At 51.1% G+C, this 12,809-nt stretch overlaps 1 protein-coding gene across 3 annotated transcripts in view; it reads left to right on the top strand.

The window, feature by feature from the left end:
* The first annotated feature begins 3,051 nt into the window (after positions 1-3,051).
* The window catches only part of SH3TC2 (SH3 domain and tetratricopeptide repeats 2), a 28,503-nt gene continuing 18,745 nt past the window's right edge, over positions 3,052-12,809 (top strand). Inside the window, exons 1-5 of one of the 3 annotated variants that reach the window (XM_054037657.1) lie at positions 3,052-3,349; positions 8,075-8,194; positions 9,695-9,799; positions 10,619-10,764; positions 11,829-11,934. In XM_054037657.1, coding sequence (XP_053893632.1) covers positions 8,185-8,194; positions 9,695-9,799; positions 10,619-10,764; positions 11,829-11,934 — 367 coding nt within the window. In that variant the 5' untranslated portion in view covers positions 3,052-3,349; positions 8,075-8,184. Of the gene's footprint in view, positions 3,350-6,732; positions 6,868-8,074; positions 8,195-9,694; positions 9,800-10,618; positions 10,765-11,828; positions 11,935-12,809 lie in introns of those variants that run through there. The other 2 variants (XM_054037658.1, XM_054037660.1) reach the window with 2 other exon arrangements.

The following is a 12,809-nucleotide window of genomic DNA, read 5'->3' as shown; positions in this document are numbered from 1 at the left end:
CTATGCCGCAGCCTACACCACTCTTAGTTCCTAAGCCACCAATGCTGTCAGCCACTCTCCTGCATGGCTTGGTCTCCCGACTAATCAATTTAAACACAGCTGCAGCTACACCATTTGTTGCAACAATGTATCTTTTTGTGTGCTCTAAGCAGCTTCTGGCCAATAGAAACACAGCAGACCCACGTGGCCTAATTTTCAAAGGGCTGAGCAACTCTAGCTCCGACTGAAAACAATGAGAGCTGCACGGGGGGAGGCTACGTTCAGCATGTGGGAAAATTAGACACATGGAGTGCAGCTTAGTCCAGTTGCTGGACTAATTGCGTAGCACTGTACAACAAGCTGCTTCAGTTGACTGCAGTTCATGCATATGAAAGGAGGTTAAGAAGCACGCATAAGGAAGAAGTGGATCAGTGAAATGTTCTTGATGCTGAGCTACATGTCTGAGGTACGAATGAAAAGAGGAGTCCGTAAAGGCAGGGCCAGCTGGCTCCATTTCAAGGCGTGGCCAAGGCACAGCTGCAGCTATGCGGCTGTAGCACCATGATGTAGATGCTCCTTACCTTGATGGAAGGGGTTTTTCCATTGGCGCAGGTAATCCGCCTGCCTGAGCGGCAGTGACTATGTCAAAGGAAAAATTCTTTCATCAACCCAGCTGCAGCGACACCGGAGGTTAGGTTGGCTTAACTACATCTCTCAAGGGTGTGAATTTTTCAACCCCCCCGAGCCACGTAGCTAGGTCAATCTAAATGTTAAGTGTAGACCAGGGCTCAGTGATCTCCAGATACAGCATTGCTACCTACTGTTTCAGTCAGGCCCACCGACGGGGGTGGGTTGGGGTGGGGAGAAAGGAGGCTGGGCCCGGGTGATTTAGAAGGACCCAGGGGCCCCTGGCCCTTTTAAATCATCCGGGTGGGCCGCAGGGCTCCTAGGCGAGCTCAGGATGGTACCAGCAGCGGTGAAGGCAACTGGGCAGGCAGTGGAAGCCCTGGTCATGCCAGAAGAACCCATCCTGCCTAGCCCAGTGGCGTAGCCAGCTTTTAAGAGGAGGGGGAGCAAACCTAAAAAAGGCACCCCCCTTGGCTCCTCCTCCTGACACGCCCCCCTGGCTCCTCCTCCGGCTGCACCGCTGACCGCCCCTCCCCCCGCTCCTCCAGCCACCATGCTGCGGTGCCCACTGCCCCCCCATGGCTGTCGGCCGTGCTGTAGGTGGCCAGCCTGCGCCCCACTCCTTCGGCTATGCTGCAGGTGGCCAGCCTGCGCTCCCCCTTGTTCTCCGGCCGGCGGCCGCCTTTGGAAAGGCGCCGCTTTTAGGCAAAGGGGTGAGGGGAAGCGGCTGCTTCCCTTGCACCCCACTAGCTACGCTATTGGCCTAGCCAAACACATGCCCCAGCAAATGGGTTCCTCCCACCTTCCCTCCAGACAAGAAACAGGTTTTCCCCTTTGCTGCCCAACGTCCCAGGGCCTTCCTGGCCTTCTAGGTGCACCCAGGAGACAAGACCCACTCCTCGCCCCCTTAATGCCTGGTGCAATCAAGAAGCAGGTCCCCCCACCCCCAAGCTGCCTGATGTGCCAGAACTTGTTGGCAGCTTGCAGTGCATCAGAAGTTGCAGGATGGATGTGAGCTCTGGGCAGCCGGGTTTTTTCTTCCCTTTGGCGCTGTGTCCCAGTGACTTAGAATGCTAGGCCATAGAGGAAATGGCTGGGTCAGCCCACATATAAAAGTAGTACCTAGTCCTTCCGCCGGAGGAGCTCAGTGCCTTGCTAACACTGACAGACTCCCCACACCCCCATTTTGCCCAGGGTCACATCGCAATAGGGCAACCACCCTTGTGGGATGAAAATAAGAGAAAACTGCAGGAAAGATAAGGGACAACCCGTTTTTTTGAAGGGACGTTTTAGAGAAACTCCATTCCCCTTTCCACTGCATGTATTTTTCTCTCCTGTACATTTCTATTGCCTGCAAGTATGTGATGCAATTGTGAGCTTCAGTTTAACATTTAAAATAGTCAAGGGACGACCCTTAAAATAAGGAATGGGTGGTCACCCTAAGGGACAAATCAATGAACTATGGGACGGGTGGTCACCCTAAGGGACAAATCAATGAACTATGGGATGGGGGGTCACCCTACCAGGGCCGGCTTTAGGAAGTGCGGGGCCCGATTTGAACAGTTTTGACGGGGCCCCGGCAGGGATGACTGAAAAAAAAACCCGTAAAAAAACACTTGGGGCTTGTACTCACCGGGTGGCACTCCTAGTTTTTGGCGGTGGGTCCTTCACTCGCTCCGGGTCTTCGGTGGCACTGAAGGACCTGCCGCCGAAGTGCTGCCGAAGACCCGGAGTGCTGCCGGGTGAGTAAAAATTAACAAGGAGCCTCTAGCCAGGGAAGGGATTCTCGGCCACTTGCCCCCACCCCGGCGGTCCTGCCACTGAGTGCGGGGCCCTCTTAGGCGCGGGGCCCGATTCGGGGGAATTGGTGGAATTGGCCTAAAGCCGGCCCTGCACCCTACACAGCAAGTCAATGGCAGAACCAGAACTGCAGTCAGATTGCCTGACCGTAGTGCTGTGCATAAAACCTCTAGACTATGAGAAACCTCCAGTGTGCTGTCCCAGCATAAGAGTCCTCTCCCCTACCGTCTTGGCAGCTTTCAGACTGGGGCCCGAGTCTCTCCTCATCCCCTTCCAGTCCAAGCCATCTTGCCTGGGGTTGTCTCTGTTGCCACCTGCTGTAGGGCCTGATGACAGAGCAGAGCTTTTCCACTCAGAGTTGATATTTAACCAGCATTAAAACGTCTCAATTTCAAGGGCACAGAGGGGAGTCAGAGGCAGGAGAGCAGGGCAGGTAGCCAGGCCGGAATAGCTTGTTTAGTCAAAACAACAGCTCAAGAACAAGACGGACAGGCTGCTGGTCCAGCCTGGACTGATGCTAATCTGGCTCAAAACAACCCCAACCTGTTTTCCCAGCCCCTTGTGGATTTACTTGCTGGAAACCCAGCTCCGAGGTAGCTTTGGTGCTTCCCTTCTGTGAGCCAGGAATCTGAAAGCGCTGAGCTGTTTACAGCACAGCTCCTGGGTAACTCATTGACCTCAGCATTCAGCAGCACTGCTGGGAAACAGAGGTCCCCTGGATGATAAGCTGCTCTCACAAGAAATTCTTTTCCTTGTGCGAGGGAGTGGCTGTGCTGTGTGCCTGCTTGCCTGGCTCATAAACACACACACAGCAGTGCTGCTATCCTCAGGCACAAGGGTGCCCACGCAGTCCCTCTGGGGCACTTCCTGAAGGGTCTGACCTGCACAGACACCTAGGGAGAATGCTGGGGAGCAGTGCGACCTTGTGCCGATGAAGAATCAGGTCAGTACAGCCGCTCGCTGTGCTGGGCAGTTGCATTTGCCTTCTGTGGCAATCTGCCTGTCCCGCTGCAATGCCTTTTGCCTACCTGTGAGATTTCTCAGCTGAGTAAACATAGCTGGGAGGCAGGGTTTGCAGGCATTTCAAACACCCCTGTGAATGGTACACAGCCACATGCAGCCCGGCGGAGGCGCTGGGGAAATGGAGCTGGGATTTTCAGTCCCAACTGAGTTAGGCGCTCAGATACCTTGGTGATGGGCATGGCCTAAGAGCCGGAGCAGAACAGACTAGTTTGGTTTCTAAGGGGACTCAGAGTTCACAGGTCTAATGAGCAGGGAAACGCAGAACAGAGCTGGCAGCCTTTCAGGTTTTACTGAAGTGAATGTAGTATTGGTGAAAGGTGCTATTGTGACAGCCTTGGAGACCGAAGCCTGCTGTGTTATTACCACAGTACAGGCAAAGCCTGGGCAATAGGCAATCGCAGGGCAAGGTCCCCACCCCATGGCTTAGTGCGCCCCACTGACACTGACCTGGAGAATAGCCTTAAGGGAGGGCTGGGAGTGAGTCTCTGTGGTTCACTCAGAACATGGCTTCCTTCCAGAGACTGCCAAGCAGGGGGCAGCTAGTGCCAGTTGTGCTGGAGGGCTCGGGTAGGGACCCCTCTCCCATGAGGAGTTGGGAGTGGAGACCGCTCACGCCTTTCACAGGGCTGGCTGTTCACCTAAACCAGGTGAGGCTCCTCCTCAAACCAGTGGCGCCCAAAACCAGGGGCTGCATGTGAAACTATTTGCTTAGTCACTAGGATGAGGCTTTTTCACTGAGCTTGGGGCCAGATTTCCAAGTGCTCAGTGGGCGGGGGCTGGAGAGGTAGGAAATGAGGGAAGTACTTTGCTGGGTGCCAAGTTCTTTGGAAAATTTGTTCCCAGCACAGCAGCACCTGTCTGGGAGGGATTACCCCTCTCCCCCCACCCCCAACCCCCTGCTTTCGCAGGGACAGTTGAAATCACCTGAATCTGAATTTCACCACTGGCTCCTGGATCTTTATACTGGGAGGCCAAGTACCCCCTAACTTAGGGGTTTTCAAAATCTGGAGCTAAACTTTGTGAGTTGAGCCCATTTCCAGTGTCTCTTATGTTACAGCCAGGAACATGCTCCTTTGGTCTGGAGGGACCAATGGGGCAATACTAGGGAATCCAGCATGGTTGCTTTCCAGCCCACTTTCTGTCTGCTCCCCTCAGCTGCACAGCTTTGCAGAGAGACTAGGAAAACAGGGCTTGTTTGTCCTGTACAAACAAAGCCAGGAAGAGGAAGTTGCAGCACGTCTGGAAGGTTGCAAAGAAGGCGAGTCACAACAAGATGTTGGTGAGAGTATGGGTCCCGGGGCAGGGATGGCTAAACCGAAGCTAGGCAGTGGTGGAGGATAGGAGTAGAACTGGGCAGAGAAAGAGAATTGCATGTGGCAGAGGATTTGATAGTTCAAAATTTGGGTTTTGTTCTGAATAGGAATGAAAACATTGAAATTCTCCCCAAAAGGGCCTGGAACCCTGGCTCCCCTCGAGGCCACAGACCTTGGAAGCCCTGGGGTCCCTGGCTTTGAATAGAGCTTGATAGTGGCCTGCCCTGGTGCCCTGGAGTCTCTGACTCTCAGACAGATTGCCTGGTGGGCTGTCCCTGAAAGCCTGGAGTCCCCAGCAGCTCTCCAGGTGGGCTGACATGGAGCTGGGTGGGTGAGCTGGCAGGATGCTTGGGGTCCCATCCGAACTTTGTCAAAATCAAACGGTCTCCGCAAAGACGATTCAGTTTTGCTGAATCAGCAAATTCTGATGGCTACAATGTTTCACTGGAATTGGTTGGACCAGCTCGAGTTAGGAGTACTCGGCGCTGGGGGCTAACTGGGCTAAATGCACTGATACCCAAGGCGGCAGTACCAACTTGGCCAAGGAGCAATTCCCTGTAGGATACAGACACTGCCATACATGCTTAAATGGACTAGGCTGAGCCACACTGCCTCCTTCTGTCCCAGTCATTAGTATTATTTATATTATTGTCGTCCCTAGGAGGCGCAGTCATGGCCCGGGAGGACTACACCGTGCTAGGTGCTGTCCATCACTCTGTCATGCTGCTGCTTCTTGGGAGAAGTACAAGCCACTCTCTGGCCTGGCTTAGTAGTGTTCTAAGTTGAGGAAACACTTTCTAAATCAGCACTTGTTCCTTTAATTCTCTCTTTGGCCTATTGTTCCCTTTGGCCGTGCCCTGCAACACAGCAGGAAGGGTGTGATATACACAGTTACTTTGGGTAGGCACAGCACTGCTAATTTAGACTAGTCATGTCCTCAGCCGATGATGCTACAGATGAAAACCAAAGCAAGGTATCCTGGGTAGGTTTATGACCATTCAGTTCCTGGTTTAACCCCCCTATTCCTACCAAGAGCACTGTCCATGCCATCTTTCCATCCCCTGGGCACTTTTGGAGGTTGTCCGATAGGCTGAGGCTAAATTGCACCCTGGCTATAGAGATTCTGCTGGCATCTGCCACTCTGAATGTGCCTACCTATTGGGGGGAACGCCATGGAGCTTGCAGTGACACCTGGCACTCTGAGTCTGGGGGTGGGAAAGGACCTTTCAGGCCAATGTGTTGCTCTTCAGTGACCTGAGCCATGAGTTTAAGACCTCTCCCTGTGCAATTAGGCTGTATTTGCATTTATAGTGCATCTCAAAGATAGGCCTGTGACAAGAATTAAGGACTGGGCAATAAGAGTTTAATGCCCGGCTCTGCCATGAACTCTGTGTGACCTTGGGCGAGTCATTTTCCTCTTTGGGCCTCAGTTTCCCCATCTGTGGAATGGGGAGAATAATACTTTCCTAATCCACACGGCGGTTGTGAGGCTTAATTCATCAAAGGTTGCAAAGTGATCCCCGGATGGAGGATGCTAGAGAAGCCACAGCAATATTATTACTGCAGGTGAGAGGTGCTTGTGAAAGAGTCCGATGCAGGGTTGGCTTTTGCAGGCAGGGATGGAGGGGAATTCAGTGTCAGTGCAGAGAGGGTGTATGTCTAAGATGAGGCAGGACAGCAGAAGAGGGGGGTCCAGATGGCTTCCAGGAGAACCCCAACCAAAGCCTACATGTGGATTTCTTCCACCAATCGCTGAAGCCTGGAATGCCAGGAATGTACTGCATGGCATTCAAGATATGATCTGAAAAGACAGAGAGAAACGAACCCACTGGAATCACAGAGCTGACAGTGGGCAGCCGAAGCCGCACCGGCCTGGGAGACGGGCCCAGCCCCACCCCCCGCCTCGCAGATACCCAGCAGCCATCAAAAGATGCATTGTGCATTGAGAGTCTGAGTCCCAGTGCCAGTGGGGATGGAGCGCCATTGCAGGGCTGGGTAGCACCGGACTCACCCCAAGGCCGTGAGAAAGGACGACCTGCCGGCCTCGGGCCTGGGTGGGATGGTGGACACATGGGCTGCTGCTTTGGTGTCCCTTTGCAAAGGGATCTTTCATTATGGTGCACAGGTAAGCTGTCTGTAAGGATATCAGCCCCCTGCATTCTCCTAGCTACTGTACAATGCTGAGCTGTGAGTCTTTTAGCCTTATATCTCACAGTTCTGCCAGACTTGCCGGGAAAGGTCCTCGTGTTCAGGTCTGGCTCTGTCAGACTGCTCACCCATGCACAGGGATAGCTGCTGTTCTCTCTCTTTCCCTCCCTTTCCCTTACCACTGGCTTGCCGGTGCTTCTGCCTTTGACATGCAGTGAGAGCATTCTGCAGAAACCAGCTGTGTCATCAGGGAGGGGAAGGAAGGAGTCATTCAGTTTGCTTGTGCGGAACTTTCTTCCAGGTTTCCCTGAGAAACCTTCAGCAATCCTTTGCCTCCACTTCTGCCTCCTGACTGATGGCTCCTTGGGGCAATAGTAGGGCTTGCAGACAGCATCATCTCATGGTGTTTGCCTTTTTAGGTCTGAATGCACATGGCAGGCCCCTTTGTCTTGGTGCTGTCAGGCCTGGTGACCTGATCTGGCAGAGCTAGCATGCTGGAGAATGTACTGTAGGGAGGAGTCCTGAGGTGGCATGAAGACTGGCTGGATGATCTAATAGGGATGGTTTCCCCCCAGGCTGTAACTTCTCTGAATCGCTGGGTTCTCTCTCTCCTGGAAGGAGAGGAGGGCCAGATCCTGATGTCAGCTACTGTGGCGTAAATCTGGAGTGAGTCCACAGCAGCAGAATCCCTGTGAATTTTCACTGCGGTAGCTGAGTTACAAACCTGGCCCATTGTTCTCTTGCACCCGTTGCTGGAGGAGGCATTCAGCCCGGGGTTGGGATTCGCTCAGGAGACCTGCTGTTAGACGTTACAAAATATCATCTCAGCGGAGGGGGGTGAATGAGTCACTGTTGGGAATTGCCACGAAACCCGACAACCAGTTTCAATTCATGTAACCAAAGCGCTCCTAGTTCCCTTTCCGAGGCAGCAGGAATAAAAATAAACACTGGTGAGGCAAGCCTGTCCCCCAGTCGTCCATGCTGAGCCCGTCTGAGACAAATGTCCCCAGCGATGTCCCGCCAGGGCTGTTTGGGAAACCCGCGGCAGCAGCAGTGTGAGTAGATGCAACACTCTGGAAGCACTGCCCTTCATTTTTGTTGAGGTACCATTCCAGCGGGGTCCCATGGCCAAGAATACCCTACTATGTGTCTGATCTGCTCTGTCTGCACCATGTGTTCTTCAGGTGAAGAGCCGGATTCCTGTTCTCCCACCCCAGCCATACTTCTGCCCACTTGGTCCAGTCTGCAGAACTACACAGCTGAGCCTCAAGAAAAATGTTTCCCGGAGGAGACCATGGCATCAGGTACCTGAAAACTGGAAAAGGGGTACATCCCACTGGGTCACAATGAGATGGACACTGCAATGTTGGTGCCAATCAGCCTCCTGCAGGGCTACTGGCCACACTGGGTCAGAGATAAGGCTGTCCTTGTTATAACAGCAATAAGAGCATTAAGTGTGGAGAAAGGAAAGAAAAAGTGACATGGGGGAGGGACTTGTGAAATGAACACTAGTCAAGCCCTAGTCTTTGAGGCAGTGTGGTCTAGCAGATAGGGCATTACAGAGGAGTCAGGAGACTTAGAGTCTTTTTCAGGCTCTGCCACTGACTTATTTCCTGGCACTGGGCAAGTCACTTCACCTGTGCCTCAGTTTCCCCATCTGGGGAATAGGGATAGTGCTACTTACACTCCTTTGTAAAGTGCTTTGAGTTCCTCAGATGTAAAGTGAAATATAGACGTTTAGATAGGGGCTTCTGCGTGTAAGCAAAGCTCACTAAATGAGCCGCCCGGGGCTGTCTTTTCTACTGCTAACTATAAATATGGTTTATAATTCCATGTGCAAATGGCAGTTTATTTTACAAACTGGCAAAGCTGACTAAATAAAAAGAACACTAGAGAACAGTTATGGTCAGAAAAGTGACTTACAAAAGCAGCTGCATTGTTACAGTCTCTCATCTCTTGGTGCACGGACCTCTTACAAGTCATATCGGCTTCCTGACAAAAACTGGGTTTTAATCCTGTTATCCCTGCAGAGCCAATGCAGCTGTGGAAGAGCAAGCTGGATTTTAATGCACTTCAGGCATCATTAATGTAATTGCCGGCTAAAGTTCCAATTCCAGAATCTTTATGGCCATGGTTGATGATGTGTGAAGCAGAAAGAATGAGGCTTGATTTTCAGATGCTGGCCTGAGCCAGCAGTTAGGAAAAATCTCATTTTGACTGACAAGATGATGAGAAAGGAATTATGCAAATTACTGAACCTCCTGCATTGAAGAAAAGTAAGAACTACAGGATCCCCCAAGATGTGGCTTTTACAGGGTCATGTTACTGCCCAGATCAGGGTCTGACTTGAAAGCAAGCACCACAGCTCAGTACTACTCCTGTACTGGGGCAAAACCAGACCGTCATTAAGGGGTGTTCCATGATGAGGGTCGTTAAGAACACAATAATCCCACTAATCTTTCTCTCTCTCTCTTTCATTCGTGAGTCAGGGTGATACACCTCTACCCCGATATACCGCGACCCGATATCACACGAATTCTGATATAACGCGGTAAAGCAGTGCTCCAGGGGGGCGGGGCTGCGTACTCCGGTGGATCAAAGCAAGTTCGATATAACGCGGTTTTACCTATAACGCGGTAAAATTTTTTGGCTCCTGAGGACAGCGTTATATCGAGGTAGTGGTGTATAAGAGACAGTGTGTAACCCCCTACATTTGTTTTAAGAGCGTTTTGTAAGGTAGAATTTACTGTATCTCCTGTGTGAAAACTGGCAACCGCCCTTCTGTCTCCGTGATGTCTTGTTAGGTAACCCCAGGCAGCTGGGTCCAGGCGATCAGCCTGCACAGGTAGCAGAGAGCCCTCTGGAGACCGAGTCCGTGTCATTGGCTGTAGGGGAAGGATTTCCAACTGGTAAGATATTGTCTTGTCCATGGTCAGTGTTTCTAATGATAGTATATAGCAAAGACTGACCCACTGACCAAATGGATCTTCCCAGCCCACCAGTTTTTACTCTTTAATATTAGCATCCAGAGAAACTACTTGGGGTGAGCACTGGTCTGACCTGTGTTATTTAAGCAATGTAGCTAATTGAGGGTCAGAGGCATGGGTGGGGCATGGGGGAGCAAACTCTATGCCAGGCGGGCTTTAATGCCAGGTGTCATAGCAGGACACAGCTAGGCTGGTCAGATGTCGCCATGTCCCATACCTTAATACCTTCCTCCTTCTTTACAGTGCCTAATCACCCTTACAGGCTGTAGGTAATCCCCATTAGGGTGAAGGGAAGTTCATAAAAGTGAAAGACTAAGAGCAGCAGATGGAGCAAAGCCAGTGCAGGCAGGCATTGTGCAAGCTTCTCCCACACAGCTCAGCCAGCAAGCCTCACTGTAGGGTCTGCAGCTCTGCAACTGCACCTTTTGCTATTCCACACAGCTAAGCCAATGCATCTCAGTCCTGAGCTGCAGTGCTCTGATGTTCCAGTCCTGGAGCCTGTCCTCTGCAGAGTCAGCCAGTCAGACTGTAACACACAGTCATGTGATGGTTTTGCATGTGGATGACAGTCCATGAGGATGAGCCTTCCAAACTCATCTGGCTTGTCCTCTAACCCAACCCCACTAGACTAATGTTCGGTCTAAGGGTGAGGTCAGTGCCCAACATGGCCAGGTGGGGTGCTGGTGCTTGGGTTATTGTTTTTTATTCTTCTTTATGTAACAGTTGCTCTTCTTTAATCAGCCGTGTTTCATTTTAAAGAGATTGCGCTCGTGTTCTCTGTTGAGAGTCGCGCTTCTCAGTGTGTCAACTCCCAGCTGCAGGAGGCAGCAAGGAAGAAGCTGTGGGCCCTGGAAAATGATGACAAGGATGTCTGTGATCTTTTCAAGGTGAGAGTCCCAGGTGTGTGCATGCAAGAGCAAGAGACGGTGGAAGGGAAACTGCTCACATACACCTTGACTGGATGGGAACCACATGGTGATAGGAGAGTGGTTGGTGCTAGAGGCAGCCAAAGAGTTGTGAGGTTTTCAAAGTTGTCTGAGGGAATTGGGGGCCAAAACCCCACTGAACGTTAGCCTATGCAGATAGATGGATGGTAACCACTTTAGAGAGAGTGCAATTCCCTTTCATTTTGTGTCAGCCAAGGTTCACGGAAGATGTTGGGATGTTATAAGACTAAATTTAAAAAGATGCTATGTATTAATGTTCATTGGCCTGGTCTATCCTTCTGCCTCAGTTCTTCAAGTCTCATAGTAGTACCACCATGCTCTTTGCTGATATCTCTTTGGTGGTCTCAGCTGCTCAGAGGCTGGCGGTCTGGAAGAAGAAATGAATACAACTGCTGGTGACAAGGGAAAGTCTCTTTACCTCAAGAGGCAGATCTACAGCTCTCAGAATCAGAGGGTCCCTTGGATCAAGTCACAGGAGGGAAGGATTTCTTACACCCCTTAAATCCAGCTGAGCAGTAGTTTGGGAGGTACCTCTGTCTTGATTAAACACTGCCCTCCCACCCCCATTGAACAATACAGATATCTGCATTTCCTAAGGAGAAGTGCACTGGTATGTGCAATAAGGTTAGGAAAGGATTTTGTGGGGAGAGAGTTAATTCCTTCCCACTCAGTCTGCTGCATCAAAGACCATCAGCAATGATAAGGAGAGAAAAACTGAAGAGATTCAGTCCTTCCTTTTGGAAGGACCCAACTGGCACAGCCTCCAGTAGGCAGCAAAGCCCTGCCTGTAACCCTGGCCATGAACTCAGAGTTCCAGAGCTCCAGGTTGGAGCACATCAGAATCCTGGTTCTGAATCACAGTTCTAGGCCCTTCTGTTATTAGCAAACATGAAATGTACCATGGTCATCCCTTTTGTCCTTCCCTCATAGCATGGCTGCCAGGGCAGAAGTTCCAGCTGAACCCCAGGGCCTTCTCACATCCTTGTCCTATCTTCTCTCTATAGGAGCTGTCAGCCAGGCTGGTCTGTATCCAGGCCCAGAAGGATCAGTTCCTCCTCACCTTCAAGACCATAGAAGAAATCTGGAAGTTTTCCACATATTTGGCTTTAGGTAGGTATTTAGGCTTTGGCACTCATCACACCAAGCTAGGGAGAGGGGGTAGTCACTAAGTGCAGAGGTTGAATCAGATCCTCAACTGCCCCATGTGACGGGTTGGATCACAGAAACCCCCTTGGGAGCTGCCACCCGATGTGCAAAGACTACCCCTGCTCCTGTTTTCCCTGCCAGCACAGGACTCCAGCACCCTGTCTTGTTGAGCCAGACACTCCTGTCTGGCTCCAGACACAGACCCAGGGTCTGAATCACTTGTCCCAAAGCTGCAAGTTTACCTGAAAACAGTAGCGTGCTTGTCTTTAGCACTCAGATGCCCAACTCCCAATGGGGTCTAAACCCAAATAAATCCGTTTTACCCTGCATAAAGTTTATGCAGGGCAAACTCATAAATTGTTCGCCCTCTATAACACTGATAGAGAGATATGCACAGTTGTTTGCTCCCCCAGGTGTTAATACATACTCTGAGTGAATTACTAAATAGAAAGTGATTTTATTAAATACAGACAGTAGGATTTAAGTGGTTCAAAGTAGTAACAGACAGAACAAAGTAAGTCACCAAGCAAAATAAAATAAAATGCGCAGATCTATGCCTAATCAAACTGAATACAGATAATTTCCTCACCAGTTCCAGAGTGCTCCCTTTTACAGGCTAATCTCCTTTTAGCCTGGGTCCAGCAATCACTCACACCCCCTGTAGTTACTGTCCTTTGTTTCAGTCTCCTTCAAGTATCCTGGGGCGGGTGGAGAGGCTCCTTCTTTAGCCAGCTGAAGACAAAATGGAGGGGTCTCCCACAGGTTTAAGTAGACTCTCTCTTGTGGGTGGAGACCTCCCTCCTATGCAAAGCCCAGCTCCAAGATGGAGTTTTGGAGTC

The sequence above is a fragment of the Malaclemys terrapin genome, chromosome 8 (genome assembly GCF_027887155.1).
Source record: "Malaclemys terrapin pileata isolate rMalTer1 chromosome 8, rMalTer1.hap1, whole genome shotgun sequence".
In the NCBI taxonomy this organism is placed as follows: Eukaryota; Metazoa; Chordata; order Testudines; family Emydidae; genus Malaclemys; species Malaclemys terrapin.
The sequence above is the reverse complement of the archived record's forward strand: the minus strand, read 5'-3'. Positions and strand labels throughout refer to the sequence as shown.